The sequence below is a fragment of the Parus major genome, chromosome 10 (assembly GCF_001522545.3).
Source record: "Parus major isolate Abel chromosome 10, Parus_major1.1, whole genome shotgun sequence".
Classification (NCBI taxonomy): domain Eukaryota; kingdom Metazoa; phylum Chordata; class Aves; order Passeriformes; family Paridae; genus Parus; species Parus major.
Genome location: NC_031779.1, coordinates 17879978 through 17899254, shown reverse-complemented (window position 1 = coordinate 17899254; position 19277 = coordinate 17879978). Strand labels below are relative to the sequence as shown.

Genomic DNA, 19277 nt, shown 5'->3' with positions numbered 1-19277 from the left:
CAAGGTCCCCTCGCCCACAGCCAGCCTCATTCCAACAGCAAATCCATCCTCCTTCAGACCCATCTTGGCATGGCTTCTCCCAACCTCAGGGTTTTCCATGTGAATCTGTGGTGTGGAGACACAAGGTCCATGCCCCAGCCTGCCCCTGGATGGACTATTCCCACCCTGTGCCAGCCCGTGGTGCTGTGAAGCTATCACAGAAGGTCAGGAGAGCTGTAGCAATGGTCCCCTGGAGGCTTTATTTCAGAACACAAACTCCACAGTCTCTTTGGGGCAGCATGTGGGGAAAAACAGCCTTCAGGTAGAAGTGTGGCCCAGAGCTTCCACCTTCAAGTGCATTTAGGAGGAAGCACCTGCAGAAAAATAATATTTTCTGGTTTATAGGGGATCACTTTGATTTTCCTTTGAAAAATCAAAGTGCTTTTCAAAGGGAAATACAGAGGTATAGAAACATTTGGCTGGGGCTCAGCTCTGGAGCCTGGGGTTGTTTTGGGGGCTGATGTTGCTGGAGACTGATGGTGTTTTTGGGGGTTCACTGCACTGGAGCCTGAGTGTGCTCGGTGTTTAATACTCATTATTACAGCTGGGAATTTCTGTCCCCTGTGGGAAGCACATCGCTGTGGAGGTAGCAGCATTTTTGAGGAAGGAAAAAAAAAAGCGATTTTTGAAACTGCAGGGTCCCTGTGCACTCGAGGGTTGCATGGCCTGACCCCCGTGCATGGTGTAGTGTGTGTGTGTTTGTCCCAGTCCCTGTGAAGGGGTCTCTGTGTCCCGTGTCCCGGGTGGATGTCGCATCCCCGCCCTTGGTCCTCCCGGCCGGCAGGCGGCGCCCTCGCCAGTTCGGCGCGGTGCCCGTGGCCGCTCCTGGAAGCGGAAGCGGAAGCGGCAGCAGCGGTCCGGCGGGGCGGCTCGGCAGCAGCGCCGCCGCGGAGCGCCGTGAGTACCGTGGGGAACCTCGGGGGCCGGGCAGGGGGCTGCGCTCCGAGGAGGACACCTGAGGGACTTGGAGCTCCTGAGGTGGGTGGGAGGAGGGGGCTTGACCCGGGGCGGCCCGGCCTTCCGCCCCCGGTCAGGCCTGGCCGCCGCCCCGGCCATGGAGGGTCCCCCGAGATGTGCCCGCCTCCACCCTGGGATCTATCCCTGGCCGTGGAGGGACCCCCGGGAGCATCACCGTGGGCTGACATTCGGGTGCAGGGTGGCCGTTCCCACTGCTATTGGCTCGTTAACGTCTACTGCTCTTCGGTTTTTATCCCTTTTCCTGCGAAAAGTAGGTCGGGTTAAGAAATAGCAGCATCTGGGGGTAGGTGGGGAAAGGAGGTTTTTTCTTTGTTGGAATTCTTCAGATGAAACGAGATTTGCAATTCAGTTTTGAAGGCTCATTGTCAGTTCCTGATGCTGTCTCGAGCACAGCACTGCTCGGTGCATGCCTTGGACCTTCCTTCCAGTTGGACAGAGCTCTTCTGTTCTGGATTTTTGTGCTGTAAATAGTGCGAGCAGAAGAAAGACCCGTGTTTGTTTTGTTTGTGTTGCCAAAGGTGAAGCTAAACTATTTGTGTTAGGATGGGTTTTTGTCAAGGTGCAGATCGTGTATTTTTCACTTCTTTGGGGAGATGTCTCAGCTGCTCTGGAGAGCCATGGGAGAGCCAGTCCATCAGAGAGCTTTGCCAGCTGCCCAAACCTGTGCCTTGAGCTGCAGTGATCCTTCAGTGCCTGTTTGCTCAAGGGAAATGCTTTATTTAGGCTGTATTAATGTTTTGTCAGGCTCAGGCCAACATGCTCTGCCCCAGTAGCATACACAGCACTTGTGCAGTCTTTCCATGCTATATATAGACACCCCCTCCCTCCCTTTGAGGATTGACAATCCTACACCTTGGGCTCTCCAGGAATGAACTATGTGACAGGAGTTCATAGCTTGGATCCTTTCGGAGCTGCCCTCAGATCTGAGATTTACAGTGGGAGGACTTGGTTTCCTCTTGCCAGATGTCTGAGCTGACAGTTTCATCTCAGATGTACTTTGTAAAGCCCAGCTCACTGCAGGAAGAGTTATCTGCTGAATTAACAGCCTGCTGGGCAGATAAGACTTGTATTGCAGATAAATCTGTTTGGGAAATGCTTTTTTCTCTGTGTCCCCTTCTGGTATTTGTAATTAGGACAATATAATAGTGTTGATCACTGCTAGACCCTTCAGAGCTTAGTTTGAGAGATGCTACAAAAAAGCCCAAGAAGTTAAGGGAGAATAATGGGAATAAGGACAGGAGCTGCCTAAGCCTGTGTGGCCTGATGGTTCCAGATCAGCTATCAGTGTTATTCCTTCTGAGCAGTTGTTTGTCCCAGCTCTTGCTCCAATCCTAATCATCCCCTTTGCTGGTATCAGTATACTGAAGTGATTTGTGGAAGTCTCGGGGCAAAAAAGCATGTAGGAGCCTAAAGGGGAAGGATTTATCCACTTCATGACCTAAAATGAGTGGTTGGTATGTGTGGGCATGGGAAACACAACAATCAGTCTGTGGCTCCATGAAGTCTTTAGTACCTTCTGAGAAGCTGACTGGTGCCAGCCTGTTTCCCACAGCAGAAAAATATTTCCTAGTTCTCTTCCTTCTGCTGTGGCTTTTATTTCCAGTGTGAAAGGATGGTTTTCTTAAAGCATTTTTGCTGTGGGGTGTGTTGGGAGTGTGCAGTGAGGGTTTGTTGGAGCTGAAGCTCTGCTGTTCTGTTTTTTCCAGAAACATGCAACATGGCAGCAGCCATGGAAACTGAACAGCCGGGCCTGGAAATCTTTGAGACTGCAGGTCGTGAGGAGCAGGTCCCGAGAGAGGAGCAGCCAAAACTGGAACCTTTCTACGTAGAGAGGCATTCCTGGAGCCAGCTTCGGAAACTGCTCACAGATACACGGAAGTATCATGGATACATGATGGCAAAAGCCCCTCATGATTTCACATTTGTGAAGAAAAATGATCCCGAAGGACCGCATTCCGATAGGATCTACTATCTGGGTGAGCTGGCTGTGACAGTGTCACTGCAGGGCTGTTTGGGATTGACTGTTCCTGACAGCTGGGTGTTCCTGGCAGTTAAATCAAAAGGGATTCCAGGCCACACGGGCTGGTCAAAAGTCATGATCGTGATCGTAATATCTCATTAAAACTTGTGAGGTAATCTCCCATGGGAGTGGCATGATTGGAGGTGACCCATTAGGCCTGGAAAAGAGCTGGGAAATCACCTTTGGGGCATGTTCCCAAAACACAAACCACGTTAAGTCCCTTTTCTGTCACTCCAAGTAATACTCTCTCCAAAACCTATGTGGGTTTATCTCCTTTCTCTTACAGCTGTTGGGTGGAACCTTTTCTCCTTCTAAGTTTCCTTCCAAAGCAGAGATTTGAAGTGTAATTTTGAAAGTCTTTTGTGCCTCAGCTACTGACAGAGCAGATTTTCCAGGATCCTGTGGGGAATAAATAACAGCATAGGTCAGGGGCAGCTTAGAGAGTAAATACTTTTCTCAACATTTTTGGTCTTAATTATAAAAAACTTCATGTAGTTTGTTGTTCTTGGATTCGGTGCATTGTTTCACTAATTAGTGTTCACTTGACAGAAGTGATTTGGCACCATAAGTCACTGTGAGCAACCCTCTGAGTGGTTTTTGGAACAGGCCTTGTGGTGGAGGAATGCTTTTCTCAGGAGCTGCAGTAGCTGAACATAAATCCATGAAAACCTGGATTAGGGAGAGAAGCAATGGCTGAAGCAGAGACCTAGGAGCCAGAGCCATGTTCTAGCCCCACTGCTTGCCACTTAGGCTACTTGCTTAAGCTCAGGTTTGTGATTCACAGACTCTTTGCATGTGCTGTGCAGTGACATAGTCAGAAAACTGCTGCTCTTTTTCCCCTTTTCAGAAGATGGGAGTCATAATCATTGGATGATGCTGAGTTCAAGCACATCACGGGTGGGATGAGCTCTGGTTTCCCAAGTGTCACTTCCTGAGCTATAGATTGGGCTTGGCCTTCCTTTGGAGCACACCTGGCTCCTTGTGGGCTGATCCCCATGTGCCTGGGCAGGAGCCTTCAAAAATCTGAATAGCACTGAGACAGAGGAGCAGGACAGGGATGTTCAAACCCCCCTAAAGGTCAGTTATCTTTGAAACACAGGCTGTATATCCCAGACAGAGGAGCTGGCACAAAAGCCAGTTGATTATATACAGTTGATTATACAAGGATTGTATAAATCCTTGATTTATACAGCTTATGGAATTAAAGGACAGTAAGAAGACACAGAGTACTTTGAGCAGCACGGGGTAAGCCTGGCTCTCATTGTTCTCTGCTTTCTCTGTGACTTGCACTTCTGTGAAGCAGGGAATTCCCAGAGCAAGGCTGCAATGCAGAGACCATCAGTTCTTCCACTGGTAGGAGGGGCCTGGGAATCTGTTCCTGGGCATCCTTTGAGAATGTTTGGATTATTAACAGAAAGCTAATATACTTTTTTATTTAACCTCACTTTCACAATAGCAATGTCTGGGGAGAACAGGGAGAATACGCTCTTCTACTCTGAAATTCCCAAAACCATAAACAAAGCTGCCGTCCTGCTGCTTTCCTGGAAGCCTCTTCTGGATCTTTTTCCGGTGGGTCCTGATTTCTTACTTGCTTCAAGCATGTGGGATTTGGGGTTTTCATCTTGAAAATTTGAAGTTTATTGTCTTAAAAATGTAAAGACTCTCCTTGTATGTGCCAACCCTGCAGCCATTCCAAAATGAAGCACAGCTTTCTCCTTTGTTTGGAGTTCCATCCTCTCTGTGTGCTGGATGATTCCTTTGCTGGCAGAGATGGCAAGTGCTAATTTGCATCAAGTTCTGTGCTGTGAGATCCTGGGGATTGCTGAAGGAGCCTGGAGTCTCCAATCACTTCCCTGCTGTCTTGCAGGGGAAGTGATGATTCCCCCGAGGATCAGTCAGTGGCTCTGTGACTCATTCTGGAGCAGAGGATCCCTTTCCCACTCACTGGGATGTGGATTCCCTTTTCCCTGCAGCACATAGCAAGCCTGCACCATCCCATCCCATGCACCATGGGAGGCTGGAGGAGGTGGGACAAACCCCACGTGGAATGAGGTGGATTTTATCCCGTGTTATTTCCCAGGGCTGTCAGCCAGGCGTAAAACTCCGGCTGTGCTCTCCTCCCACCAGACCAGTCACTGCATGTCTGTGAAAGTGAGCAAAGCCTCTCCTGCTCGTTCTCGAAATAACAGACCCTCAGTCTGAGCTTTCTTATACCAGGGATTATTGGGAATAATGCTGGCCTTGCTATGGGAGGAGTGGCTGTCAGTTTACAGTTGTGTGGGATCTGATCGTGGCCTGCACCTACGAGTGCTGATGGCAGAGGCAAAGCAGGAGTGGGCTTCCAGCCGGCAGCATTCCGGAGGATTCCGGAGGAGGAGGATGTCTGCTCAGCCATCTGCTCCTGGAAGCAGGGTAAGGCATGCAGAGCAGAGGTGTTGATTTGGCTTCTCTGCCTGTTTTCAGGCCATCCTGGACTATGGGATGTACTCCCGGGAGGAGGAGTTGCTGCGGGAGAGGAAGCGGATCGGCACCGTTGGGATTGCCTCTTATGATTACCACAGAGAGAGCGGCACCTTCCTGTTCCAGGCAGGGAGTGGGATTTATCATGTGAAAGATGGAGGCCCCCATGGATTCACTGTGAGTTTACTCATCTTCTGTCTCTCTGCAGGACTTTGCTCTGGCAAGGACCTCCTTTGGCTTGGAGTGAGAGCAAAGAGCAGATCATCAGCAGTTACTGTGCTGGCACAGGAAGTGACCTCGATAACCCTGGAAACAGGGTTTCAAACTATAAGAAGTGGTAAAATTGTGGCAGCAATGCAGGACATCAGATTTGTTTGATTTTTCATGACTAGCAGTGTCCATAAAAAGGAACAAAAGGCTCTGTGCTCTTGCATGGAGTCAGATGTCACATCCGAGACAATTTTTGTCCCCAGGTTGCAGTTTCCAGGTCATTGTTCCATGGTCAGTGCTGGGTGTGTTACACCACTTTTACACCATTTGACCATACAACTTGCAGAACAAGCAGCCTTCACTCTGATGGTGCTGAAGCTGGCCTTCAAAGCTGAAATAATTAATTATTATTATCATAGATGCTCGGTGTTTGTCTGACCCTGTTGTCAGGGTAATTTACTGTATCTTGAGTTGCTTTTGGACAGCCCCTTTTAGGGTGCTGTTTTTAAGAGTGTGTCAGACTTCTCTACACAAGCTGCCCTTTGATTTGGGGCTGATCCTCAGCTCTGGGGAAAGAGGCCTGGTGGGACCATGGTAGAGGCACAGCTTTCCCTATAAAATATCTGCATAGTATTTTCCTGTGTGTAAAGTGGGTAGATTCCTCTCTAAAAATGTATTTGAAGTCGGTGTTCACACTGCTGTGGTCTTCTGAAATCCAGGTTACTTGGTGGATATGTTCCTGTGTTATCATATCTTACTGTGTTTCTTTTTTGTTTTTTAATTCCAAATAGCAACAGCCTTTAAGACCCATTCTGGTAGAGACCAGTTGTCCAAATATCCGGATGGATCCCAAGCTTTGTCCAGCTGATCCAAATTGGATTGCATTTATCCATTGCAATGACATCTGGATATCTAATATAGAATCCAGGGAAGAAAGGAGGCTGACATTTGTGCACAATGGTAATGCATCCTGAATTAAATTCCTCTACCTCCTCTGCACTTGTTCTTGCTAGACTGCACTGAGCAATGGCACTAAAGGTTCTCCTGAACCATTACTTGGGGGTAATGGGCACTGTTTATTCCACCTTGTTTGTCACATTTACTGACTTCCTGTAGTGCAGTGGGATGATTCTTTTCCCTGCACTGTGCAATCTGGCAGAAAGAGTTGTTTGTTGGATACATATGGAAGGGCTCTTCTCCTGAAACACAGCACATTGCTTTTCACTGGAACAGCCTTTTTTGAGTGGAGCAACTGTGGGTGGAATAGAGCTGGAGGAAATTTTCTGTCAGTGAAATCAGGCTGCAGAGACTTTTAGAAACAATTTAGGCAGTTTCTGAATAGCACTAGGGCTTCTGCTGTCCCCTCACACTCAGTAACGTAGATTCTCACTTCTTACCCTCTTCAACTCCATTTTAGGCATTTATCCTGTAAGAAAGAACATGAGCAATTGTGGATAAATCAATGAAAATCAATTTCATTTTGTATTTAAACTATGTAATTTAAATTTTAGTCAATTGAAATTTCTGACACTTCATAATACTGCTTTAGACTGTTTAAATGCTTAATATTAAAATATTATGTAAGTACAGTAAAAATAAGCTGTAGCAATCACTCCTTCTCAGATGATAATTATTTATGGAGCGCTGCTAAGTTACCTCCAGGGTAACAGGAAAAATATTGAAGCCCTATGGATATGTCAGCATGTTGAGATGTTATATAAGTCTGTTCCTTTTGGTTCATACATTGAATGAAATACTGATTCTGCTTTCATTTTTCTGAATGTTGGTGTTTCCAGTTTCAGTTGTTCAGAAAGGTTTGAGGTTTTGATTTTCTTAAAAGTTGTAGTTCCAATTCACTGAACTCAGGTAGAGAGAACATTTTCTTTCTTTGACTAATTGAGAGCCTGATTAGGTAGAAGTAAGAAGAGAGAATGGCTTTCCTTTCCTAAAAGAAGCTGCCATGTCAGAGAGGATTAAATCCTCCCTAAATATATGAACAGAGAAGGCTGGAAGCAGAAAACAAATCTGCTGAGAAGTCAGATTTATTACTGTGTAATTGTTCCCTGGGGGTGAATTTGGGCTGTGTTTGGGGTAATGCAGAGCTGGTTTGGTTCTGCAGCACATCATGAACTAATTCTTTGGTGTCTTTTTTTAGAACTGGCCAATGTTGAGGAGGATCCAAAATCTGCTGGCGTGGCTACTTTTGTACTGCAGGAGGAGTTCGACAGATACACTGGCTACTGGTGGTGCCCAAAGGCACAGCCCAGTAAGTGTCTGACGGGCCCTGTCCAGTGCAGAGCTCTCTCTTGCTCTTACTTATCCTTATGCAATTTGGGAATGGCCTCCTCTGGAGCTATCTGCAGCAGAGAGCAGGTTACAGGGACCTTGTGAGCACTGTGGGGAGAAACTTCCCTTCTCACAACAGGGGTGGGAGCTGTAGGAATCTCAGTGTTTTGCTTAATGAAACATGAATCACAGACTTTGTTGTTGATTTTTCTTCATCCTTCCAATCTGCTTGTGCTCCTGAGATAATATTGATGCCTGCAATAACTGATAATTCTGTTCTGTAATTCTGTAATGTTAATTCATTTACAGCACTGGATGGGGGTAAAGTTCTTCAAATTCTTTATGAGGAAAATGATGAGTCAGAGGTGGAAATTATCCATGTCACATCACCCATGCTGGAGACAAGAAGAACAGATTCCTTCCGGTACCCCAAAACTGGTGAGACCCTGAAACCTTACATTCCTGTTTCTGGAAGACACTTGTTCAATTCCATGTGCCTGACAGCAGTGACTCTCCAAGCTTAGAGCAGAGAGGTGTTGAGTAGTCTTTGAATTGGTGTCCAGGTGGTGCAAATGTGTTTGGGGAAGCTGCTCTGGAGGCTGGGTGAGTCACTGGTGACTGTGCTGATATTGCAGCCATGTGGTTCCTGAGGGCTCTGGGTGTCAGGAGTTGGCAGGAACTCTCTCTTATTGTCACTGTTTGAGACACTCTGTGGGATCCTGGAAGACCTGAGTTGTTGAGGAGTTGATTCTCATTACAGCCCTGTGTTTCTGAGGGAACAGCTCCAGAATTACAGCCTTTTGGGGTTTTGGGAGGATTTCTGTTTAGCTGCTGGCAGTGCCCTGGCAGTTCAAGTCCTGGAGGACTCTGATCTCCAGGATTGCTTTTGGACTTTAAACAGCAAACCTGTCCTGCTGCAGCCTGCCAGGAAAACCACCTGTGGTCACATTTGCACACAGTGGATGATGTGGAGGCTTCAGCAGTGAAGGGCTATGGGCAGGCTTCAAGTGGAGTGCCACTGGAAGCAGGGAAGTGGGATTTAAGCAGACCTGCTGAGGTCTGATTCAGTGTCAGGCATGGGGCAAGTTTGAACAATTCAGCCCTTCTGAGATGTCCCTGCTGTCACAGCAGGACACATTGCTCAGGTAACAGTAGTTTGCTCTCTTTCCTCACTACTGAAATCTTCATTTGTCAGAGAAATATCTTTGTTTGGCTGACCTTCTCAAGCTGTAGAATTCATTCAGATTTTGTAGATTCCCCATTTCACTGGAAAAGCTTTCTGCTCTTCCTGGTTTACTATTTGTATCAAGGATGGAGAAAGGCTCAGTGTGAGGCTGGGAAGCAAGAGGTGACACCTCGTGGTTTTTCTTGTGAGTGCTCAGATTTCTGAGTGTATTTTGTCATGGCTCTATTCAATGCAGAGAGAACAAGCTAACCAAAGCCCAAATCCCTTAAACAATATGTAGCTTTATTATCATAATGACACTAGTGATGACAGTAGGTTTTTAGGTGTTTAATTTTCACAAATGCTCTTTAGCACTGGATCACTTTCTATGTACCACTTTGGAATAAGAGCCAAGCAGTGAACCAGAGCTTGCTTTGCTATCCCATTCACTCCTGAGCATTTACTTCCACCTGTAAATGCATCCACTGACTGTGGGAGAGAGGACAGCAGCATGGCTCTTGATCTGTTTGCAGGATTACATCCTCTAAATCTCCTCACATTTACAGTTTCTTTTTTCCCTGCCTGCTTCTGTGCTCTCTCAGACATGCAGGGAGGCTATTTGATGAAAGAACATTCTGTTTGCCTTTTCCAGTCCTGTATGATTAACACCACAATAATGCACAGCAAACAATTGATGCCTGATTGTTAACATCTGTTTTTATAGGTACAGCAAATCCAAAGGTTACTTTCAAGATCTCTGAAGTGACAATCAATGCAGAAGGCAGAGTAAGTCTGTGTTCTGTTTGTTTGCCAAATGCATTTAACTGCTGTGATTTACATATTTTTTTTTGTAAAATTAGTTTTCCAGTTCTGCACAAAGAAACTTTCCTGGTTGTGATGGCTTCCTGGCTTCTCTGGAGGCAGTGCCCTTGGCTCATTCCTGTGCAGATACTCAGTGTGCAGCAGTATTTCTCAAGGCTGTGCTTTTCTTTGCTACCACTGGTGTGTGAACTCAGCTGCAGAGCAGAGTATTGTAGGTGTGGATGGTTAGACCTTCTTATGTGACCAATCTCTTGATTGGCTGTGGATATTGGGAAAATTGGATTGCAAATACAGTATATCACCTTACAAAAGCATGGACATATGGAAAGACATAATCTTTGCTTTTGCTCTGGGATTTTTTTTAACAGATGCAGAAATTTCCATAGCCCATTCCAGGATCTTTGGACAGAGGGGAAATTAATCTTATCAAACAGATATGTGAACAGCCATAAATTATTGGAATTCTCCCAACTCTTGAGCTACTTCAGCCATCAGCAGTCACCTGCTGGGATAGTGATGCTGGTGTCAGCCAGGAAAAGCAGGGAAAGCCTTCAGGACCCTTTGGGTACCACTGGGATTTGTTCCCAGTCCCAGCAGGGACAGACTGCAGCTCTGCATTTCATGGATTAGAACCACATTGATAACTGGGTGTCATGCAGGATGTTCAGCACCTATCCATGAAAATCCTACAAAAGAGCTCAGTACAAATCACCTCCCATTTACAGGGGGGAACTGAGAGTTCAAATGAGTTGTGTGAGATGAATGATGGGTTTGTGAGCAGCATCCAGATTTCTCTGGTCCCAGCCCTGGCTGTTGGCAGTGTGCAGCTCTCCTGCTGTGCTGGGGTCTGGCTAAAGACGGGGTTCAGTCCCCTGTTGTAGCAAAGGCTGAACAATCTAAATGGCATAAGCTGCACAGAAAAAGTCTTCTGTGTCCAGGCTCTCATCGTGCATGAAAAACTGGTTGTGGGGGTTCATCTCAGAGTCACTGAATTGCTGCTTTGTCAACAGATTGCAGATGTTGTGGATAAAGAGCTAGTTCAGCCCTTCGAGATCCTCTTTGAAGGAGTAGAGTACATTGCTAGAGCTGGGTGGACGCCAGAAGGAAAATAGTGCGTATGTTAATCCTGTCTCTGCTCAGAGGGTTTGGGGTCATACAGTCAGAAGCAGATTGTAGTGGTCTCTGTCTTCTTCCAGCTTAAGCCTGCTTTCACTTTTACATTGCTGCCAACTTGTTTGTGCAAAGGGGACCATTTTTCCAAAAGCCAAACCAGAGCCCTCCTTGTGTCTTTCTCTGCTCCCTGGCCCTACTGCTTTGGGTTTGGGCACTCGCAGCCTTTGATGTGTGTGTCCTCTCAGCATCCCTGTGAGAGAGAGTGCAGTGCTATTGTCCCCATTTTACAGATGGGGAACTGAAGCCCAGAGAGGTTAAGTGCCTTGCCATGGTCACGCAGGAAGTCTGTGGCTGAGGAGAGAAATGAGCCCAGGTCCCCCAGGCCCTAGGCTAGCGCCCTAACCACTGGACCATCCTTGCTGACCAGACTTACTGATCAGAAAACCTGCTGTAAGTGCTACTTACATTTGCATGTCATTTTAACCCTGTAGATGATGTAGTACAGTGTTTCTAACTCACCAGAAGCTTCTCCAAAAGAATATTTCACTGAAAGGGTTGTCCAGCCCTGGCACAGGCTGCCCAGGGCAGTGGTGGAATCACCATCCCAGGAGGGACTTTAAAGCTGTGTAGAAATGGCACTTGGGGACATGGTTAGTGGTGGGCTTGGCAGTGCTGGAGGCATGGTTGGACTCCATGATCTTAAGGGTCTTTTCCAACCCAAATGAATCCATGGTTTTCCAGAAGTGCACTTCTCCAGGTTTTGAATCTAAAGATGGCTTTCACCTTTCCCATCCAAATATGGAAGAAATCCAGGGACACATTTGCTATATTATCCTGCTTTTTGCAGAATTATTGTTGGAGCTGCATATAAAGCCATCAGAATATGGCAGGGGCTGCTGCTGGTCCCTTTAGGTGCCAGTGTTATTCTCTACCAGGTGTAGATCTAACAATAGTATTTTCACAAGCATCCTGAAATTTCAATTGAAATTTTTTTCTGCTTCATTATTCCCTCTGATTTTTCTCTTCTCTTTCTCCCTTGAAGCACAATTCAAATCAGGGAGAACAGAATGAGTTAAACTTTTGAACTTGCAGTGCTTATGCAATATTAAAATGAAGCAAAATAGGTTCTTGTATTATGGAAGAGATTTGTTTATGTGGGTGAAATTTTGCACGTGACTTAATTTGCAATTGAATATTCTTGACTCCCTCAAAACACTTAGTGCTACTGAGTGTCTGCTGAGATTTTCAGACTTGTGTCATACTCATGGCTGCATGTTATTTTCTCTAATATCTGTATCCTCAACAGCATCTGGTCCATCTTGCTGGATCGCTCCCAAACTCGGCTTCAGATAGTCCTGATCCCTCCTGCATTATTCATCCCCACAGAAGATGATGCAATGGAAAGACAGAAACTTATTGATGCTGTACCAGATTCTGTTACACCTTTCATTATTTATGAAGAAACGACAGACATCTGGATAAATGTAAGAATTTGAATTTCAGCCTTCTCTGACAGTCTGTAGCACTCGAGCAACGTTGATGTTACTATGCTGCCAAGGGGAGTGATCCCATCATGCAAGTTCTGTGCATATTCAATGCTTCCTGCTGTAAAAAACAGGATGTAGAGAACAGATTTGGGATGTGAAAACAGACCTTCTTTGCTTGAGTTGATGCAGTACTCAAAGCCAGAAGCAGAGCCCAAGGCTCTGGCATTCCCAGGCAGCCCCTTGCCCTCAGTGTCATTGGCACTCTCCACCTTCTTGGTGCCAATTGCTAGCACCAGCAGTGCCACCAGATAAAACATTCTCCAGACAGCAAAAATGGATCAAGATGACACTGGGTGAAAAGTTCTGAGAGTCACCTGACAGGCACTGAACTCTTCCTGAGCTACATTTGGTCTGGTGAAACAGATTAAGGGTGTGATGTTCTGGGAGGTGAACTGCAGGGCATGTGCTGAGAGCAATCAGGTGCTGTAAACTGTGCCTCTCCTCACACTGCTGCACATAAAGATCCCTGTCTCTGTAGTGACATCCCGTTGGAGGTGTGCCTGGAAGCATCAATCACTGGCACATAGTTGGATCTTTCAGCAGAGAGCATTTGCACAAAACCTTCCAATGAATGGTCCCTGTACAGCAAGTGCTCTCTTAGATACCATGTTCTCTCCTTAGTAAATGTTTGCTTTCAGGATGGTGCAGTGAATTTTCCTTTCTCCATTATTTTTACTGTCTGAAATGGTTCTTGACTGGCAGCTCATACTGTGAAGAAAAATGCTCCCAAGTCCTCCAAAGATTGTCCCTTGAAGCAAGAGCTGACATGTTGATGAGTGGGAAGATGATGTCAGCTCATCCTTCTTTAAAAAATCCTTCACTTGCAGGCAGCACAGGATAGAGGTGTGCAGAGCTGGACCCACCTCTGTGTCTAAGGTAGAAGGACAGGTGCAGAAAACTTTTGATTAGTTTGGTGACCAGGATATAGAGTTAGACTGGCAGAAAGCTGGAGCTGCTGGGATGTGGCACTGGCTGCAGACCCCCCTGGCTCCAAGTGTAACTGGTTCTCCCAGTAAGGGACAGTGCTGTGCCCAGTTAGCCTGGGCTGTGTGGTCTGTGCTGAGCAGCAAGAGGAACATGTTTTGTATGACTGCAGTGCCAGAGTCCTGCTGGTAACAATAATCCACTGCTCTGTCTTCTCAGATCCATGATATCTTCCATGTCTTCCCTCAAACCCATGAGGATGAGATAGAGTTCATTTTTGCCTCTGAGTGCAAAACAGGCTTCCGGCACCTGTACAAAGTCACCTCGGTTCTGAAGGAGAGCAAGTACAAACGCTCCTGTGGAGGCCTCCCTGCTCCGAGTAAGGGGAATTGTTCTTGTGCTTTAATTGGGCATTTGTTGCTGACCAGTGAAGAAATAAATGTCCTTCCAGCTGGCAGGAATTATTGCCTTATTGGAAACTTCTGCTGTTGTCCAGAAAAGCACTTCAGTGTACAGTCATTCCTCTGGAAATTGTACAGGAGTTACTCTGTTTTTAGCATGCCTTAGTTTTAACCTCGATCCTTCCTTATGGACTAAAAGGAAAAGTTTCCAAAAACCAGATGGATAACAAGCTCCCTGTGATACTGTGAGACATAGTTGGCTTTTCCTCTTCACTGCTGGAACTTGTTCTTGCTCAGACTCAGGAAATCACTGTGTGCAAAGCTCCCAGAGTGGTTTTTCCACAGCATGTGTTCTTAAATTCACAGTTTCATGCTGTGATACTTAATTTACTTAGTGTGTGTTGAAGGCACCTACTGAACTCTGCATGCACAAAAAATACACCTAATTTTACTAGAGGTCCTAGTTTCATCCAACTGTTGTGGGTCTTTTTCCCACATAGCATTCTATCTTGGGCTGATTAGATTGCTCTGAATGCATCTGATTTCTTTTTCTTGCTAAATCTCCCTCATTCTAAGGGAAATAAAATCATCTTATAAAAACTGAGTTCTTGCAAAATTCTCCATTTTAGCATCTCATATTTCCTTTGCCTGCCTTTTGTTCAGCATAAAACCTTTATTTCTATGCAAGTGATATTTTTAGAAATAAAAAACTCTGTACGTTGGCTATTTGCAGGTGACTTCAAGTGCCTCATCAAAGAGGAGATAGCAATTACCAGTGGGGAATGGGAAGTGCTTGGCAGACATGGATCCAATGTAAGTCTTGCTCTTGCTTCCTGGATATCCTGTCACACACACTGCTGGGAGATGGTCCCTCGGAAGGATCAGCAGAGATCTATTAATCCAGTATGGTTTTAGCCAAAATATGCAGTATTTCTGTTCTGTGTAACTTGTGAGCTTGCACAAGGAAGGAAGGAATGGTCCCCAAACTGCTGCTCTTCTAGCTCTGAGCTGGATGAATTCTTTGGTCATTTGAATCAACCTGACAGAGTTGTAGACAGTGAGAACAGTTGTTTGGTTTATCCCTTGCAGATTGCTGGGCTCCAACTCAGCATTATGGAAGTGGGGCAGGAGGGATGCAGGGGAGACTTTGAGGTGGTAGAACTGGATATTGAGGGGTGTGCTGTTTGTTTTGTTCCTGACAGATCTATGTGGATGAAGCCAAGAAACTGGTGTACTTTCAAGGCACAAAAGACTCACCTCTGGAGCATCACTTGTACGTTGTTAACTACGAGAACCCCGGGGAGGTGAAGCGTCTGACAGAGCGCGGTTACTCGCACGCCTGCTGTGTCAGCCAGGTACCTGTGCCTGCCAGGGCTGGCTGGGCTGCTCTGCCTTAGCCCAGGCTTATCCTGTCACTCAGCACACAGGGCAGTATTGATACATAACAAAAGCAGATTTTAGGCTGTGTTGTGCCCTCCTGAACATTGTACAAGTGTGTGAAACCACCCTGGAAACCAGACTTGGCCTCCCGGTTGCTCTCCAGCTCACTTCAGGCAAAAGGAGTCAGGATGAATGGTTTGAAACTCTTTGAGCCTGACTGTGCCTGCAATGAACTAGAGAGCAATCACCAGAGGAGGTGAGCCTGGGCAGCACTGGGTGGAGTTCCAAGAATCCAGCTGGGAATTCATGGCCCAGAAGAAGGTGCGTGACAAGCTCTTCATGCCACTCTTGGATTTTCAGGTGTATCTTTGGCTTTGGAGTGTTAAAGACTCTGGTGTTTCAGAGGCAAAATTGCTCAGATTTCTGGTTTAATTTGGTCCATAAGGATCTTCTGAAAGATCTAAATGCAAAAGAAACGATCACTTGCTTGTGGCTCTGCACCGAGAAGTTCAAGACATGTTCTCTTTTTTCCCAGGACTGTGACATGTTCATCAGCAAGTACAGTAATCAGAAAAACCCCCACTGTGTGTCACTGTACCGGCTGTCAGGGTCAGAAGATGATGCAGCTCATAGGACTAAAGAATTCTGGGCTACCATTTTAGATTCAGCAGGTAATGGCATGGATGAGGAGCAGGAAAAGGACAAGCAGGATCACTGGATAAAAGATTTCCCAGCATAGGCTTGCTTGAGATTTGCTGTTGTGGCTGACCAGACTTGTCTCTGAAACTTTGGCTTGTGTGAGGAGTTCTGTGAAGTACAGGAGGGACATTTTCAGCTCAGCAACAAATGGATATAAACAGACCACAAAGGAATTTAGAGTGGAAATTACCAATTTTCTCCTGCCAGTTTTAGCTCAGGGAGAGATTTAAGTGCACTCACTTTCTCTGTGTGATGTGTCTGCTAAAGAGTGTGTTCCTGGGGAGGGAGGTGCACTTCTTAAATAGTGTGTGCTGCTGCCTACTCGTGTCTTCATGAGACAGCTCTTGGGCTATAATCTTCCACTGGATTTCTGTTGCCTTTCATTTCTCCTTCCCTGAGGCATACTCCATGTCCCGTGCTTTCCACATGTTAGTGTAGCAAGTCCTAAGTGGCATTAGGAAGGGGTGGGACATCTGTGAAGAAGATTTCATTCACAGGAGAGCAGGGATGGGAATGTGATAGGGCTCAGAAAGCTCACCTTGGGCTGGGGCATTCCCAGTCTCTGCCTGGGTCCAGCCACACCCACTGGAAAGTGTGGGAGAGCTCCACTGGGATTGCAGTGAGACTGGTGACAGGACAGTGGGGCAGCAGAGCTGTGTTACTCCTCGTGCATTCCTGTTAAAGCTAGGCTCTCTGTTCCCTCCCATGGCAGGTCCTCTTCCTGATTACATTCCCCCTGAAGTGTTCTCCTTCGAGAGCTCCACGGGGTTCACACTGTATGGAATGATGTACAAACCCCACAACCTGCAGCCTGGGAAGAAGTATCCCACAGTGCTCTTCATTTATGGAGGCCCTCAGGTGAGTTGGTGAGCAGTGGGATGGGCTGGCAGGGATCACTCCACTGCTCTCCTGCAGGAATGCTTCCTGCTGTGTGCTGAGGGCAGCAGGTGGCATTTTGCCTGTTTGGTGAGCAGGTGCTTGGCCAGAGGTGCTGTAAGGATTCATTGTTTCCACATCATGGATCCAGGCACTGCCATTTGTCTGAGGACAAGTATGGAGTGGCAGAGCTGGAACTGGGAGAAAAGGGAATCAAGTAGTCTTTGTTCCCAGCTCTGTCTCCTCCTCCTCTCCAGTTTCCTCATTGGACCTCAGTTCAGCTCTTCATACCTGTGACACAGAATTATTTGTTTTACTGGGAGAAGAGTTTATTGCATAGCAGGGAGAGGGAATCCTGCAGCAGGCAGTAGGGATCTTGAAAACTTTACATTATAAAATTGTGTAAAGTATTTAAAGGAAAGTAAATATAAATAAAATCTGAAATTGGATTAAGAGGTGACCTCTGGATTCTGTGCTGCTCTTGTATTCCAGGTACAGCTGGTGAACAACCGGTTTAAAGGAATCAAGTACTTCCGACTGAACACTTTGGCCTCTTTAGGCTATGTTGTCGTTGTCATTGACAACAGGGGCTCCTGCCACCGAGGGCTGAAGTTTGAAGGGGCCTTTAAATACAAAATGGTAAGTGGGCTCTGACTCTGGCTCTTTTCTCAGCCAGAGATGGGCTTGAGTGTCAGAGTTACCAGCACTGAAGCAATGGTTTGGAACAGGTGCCCAGCACTGCCTGTGTGACACTCCCGGGGTTTGGGGACAGCAAGTGTGGATAGGTGAGAAGTGAGGGAGGAAAGATGCTTGATATGGAAAAGATAAAATGTCATGGTTTGAGGTTGTGAACCAGTTGCAGCCTGACGCAGGGTGGCTCATAACGAGGTTGTGACTCCTCACAGATACAATCTGCAGCTCACATGAAGAAGGACAGTTGCATTCTGAGCATGGATCACTCCTGAGTACCAAAGCTCTGAAGGTGGTTACCTTGGGCAATCCTGAGAAAGTAATTTTTGCCTGTAACTAACAGAACTTTGTCTCTGCCCTGCCAGGGACAGATAGAAATCGATGACCAGGTGGAAGGGCTGCAGTATTTGGCGTCGCAGTACGACTTCATCGACTTGGAGCGTGTGGGCATTCACGGCTGGTCCTACGGAGGCTACCTCTCCCTAATGGCTTTAACACAGAGGTCAGATATCTTCAGGGTATGTTCATGCATTGAGTACTACTCTGGTGGTGCAGACAGAATTTTTCCTTTAACAGTGTGACTTCCATGGGTCGTCACAGCACAAAGACCTTGGAGCTTGCTCTAAACAAGCTAGGACACAGTGCAATGGCTGTTTTCTTCAAGACTCTTCTATTTGGCTGACTTCAGTGAGAAGTTGCTTTCCCAGCAACTCTTAGACTGTTGAGCTTGCAATGACTTAGCTGTGCTCCTGTACTTCTACCTATCTCAGGTCACCTGTGCTGAAGGTACCTTAGGTAGTGTCAACTGCTGTCCACTCTGTGCCAAGCTGAGCTCTTTGTGTTGTGAACCAGGTAAGGGAAACGATCCTGGTGAAAAACAACACCTCCTTCTCATTCTCCATTTTTTTGGCCCTGAGAGAGTAGTTCCTTGCAGACTGATCAATTCCCAGATCAAATTGCCAGGCTGCTGCATAGCAGAGTGTTCTGAAGCAGCCAGGAGGACCGCCTGGGGATGGGGAGAGGTGCTGGAAAGAGGTTCTTGTGCTTGCCTGACCTTAGACCACTGTAATAAACAGCCAGACTGCCTTTGGGTGGAGGTGTGGGAAGACCTGGATATTTCCCTTGAGATGTGTTTTGTTCTTTGTGGCTACTCTTGCTTTCTTTAAGTTCAACCTTAATATTACTGGGACGTTTAAAAATTATTTGTCTCGATCCTTAACAATTGTTGTATTTTTACCTTTGCAAACACCTGCCTTGAAGAGGGGGTTTAGGTGGTTTTGTGGTGGTTTTTACTTTTTTCTGCATCTTTTTTTCCACAAGCCTCTCTGCAAGCTGTTGGTAGCTATGCAGGGTAGTTTGCTGAGTCCTTGGGAGCTGTTTCTGTTAGACATGTAAATGGACCCAAACCCACAAAACCTCACAGAATGCACTTCCCTCAGTATCCCTTGCAGGGGGTATCTTTAGAGTTGCTTCCAGTTTACCTGTAGGCTCTTCCAGGTTTCCAGCACGTGTGGATCGTAGCTGAGCTGTGCTGTGAGCTGGAGCAGAGGCAGCACGGATTGCTTTGCTCCTTCCACAGTTAGAGTGGGATGAAGCCGTGGCAGGGAAGCATGTGGCCAGCTCAGGGGGCAGTGTTGTCACTCCCAGCTCAGGGGGCAGTGTTGTCA

General features: G+C 46.6%; 1 protein-coding gene across 5 annotated transcripts in view; it reads left to right on the top strand.

The window, feature by feature from the left end:
- The first annotated feature begins 833 nt into the window (after positions 1 to 833).
- The window catches only part of DPP8 (dipeptidyl peptidase 8), a 24363-nt gene continuing 5919 nt past the window's right edge, over positions 834 to 19277 (top strand). Inside the window, exons 1-17 of one of the 5 annotated variants that reach the window (XM_015639333.3) lie at positions 834 to 936; positions 2724 to 2993; positions 4494 to 4606; positions 5501 to 5674; positions 6499 to 6667; positions 7863 to 7973; positions 8303 to 8431; positions 9883 to 9944; positions 10991 to 11091; positions 12400 to 12577; positions 13784 to 13943; positions 14699 to 14778; positions 15168 to 15320; positions 15881 to 16016; positions 16757 to 16902; positions 17413 to 17559; positions 17976 to 18128. In XM_015639333.3, coding sequence (XP_015494819.1) covers positions 2735 to 2993; positions 4494 to 4606; positions 5501 to 5674; positions 6499 to 6667; positions 7863 to 7973; positions 8303 to 8431; positions 9883 to 9944; positions 10991 to 11091; positions 12400 to 12577; positions 13784 to 13943; positions 14699 to 14778; positions 15168 to 15320; positions 15881 to 16016; positions 16757 to 16902; positions 17413 to 17559; positions 17976 to 18128 — 2271 coding nt within the window. In that variant the 5' untranslated portion in view covers positions 834 to 936; positions 2724 to 2734. Of the gene's footprint in view, positions 1018 to 2723; positions 2994 to 4493; positions 4607 to 5500; positions 5675 to 6498; positions 6668 to 7862; positions 7974 to 8302; positions 8432 to 9882; positions 9945 to 10990; positions 11092 to 12399; positions 12578 to 13783; positions 13944 to 14698; positions 14779 to 15167; positions 15321 to 15880; positions 16017 to 16756; positions 16903 to 17412; positions 17560 to 17975; positions 18129 to 19277 lie in introns of those variants that run through there. The other 4 variants (XR_004498874.1, XM_015639334.2, XM_015639332.2 and 1 more) reach the window with 4 other exon arrangements.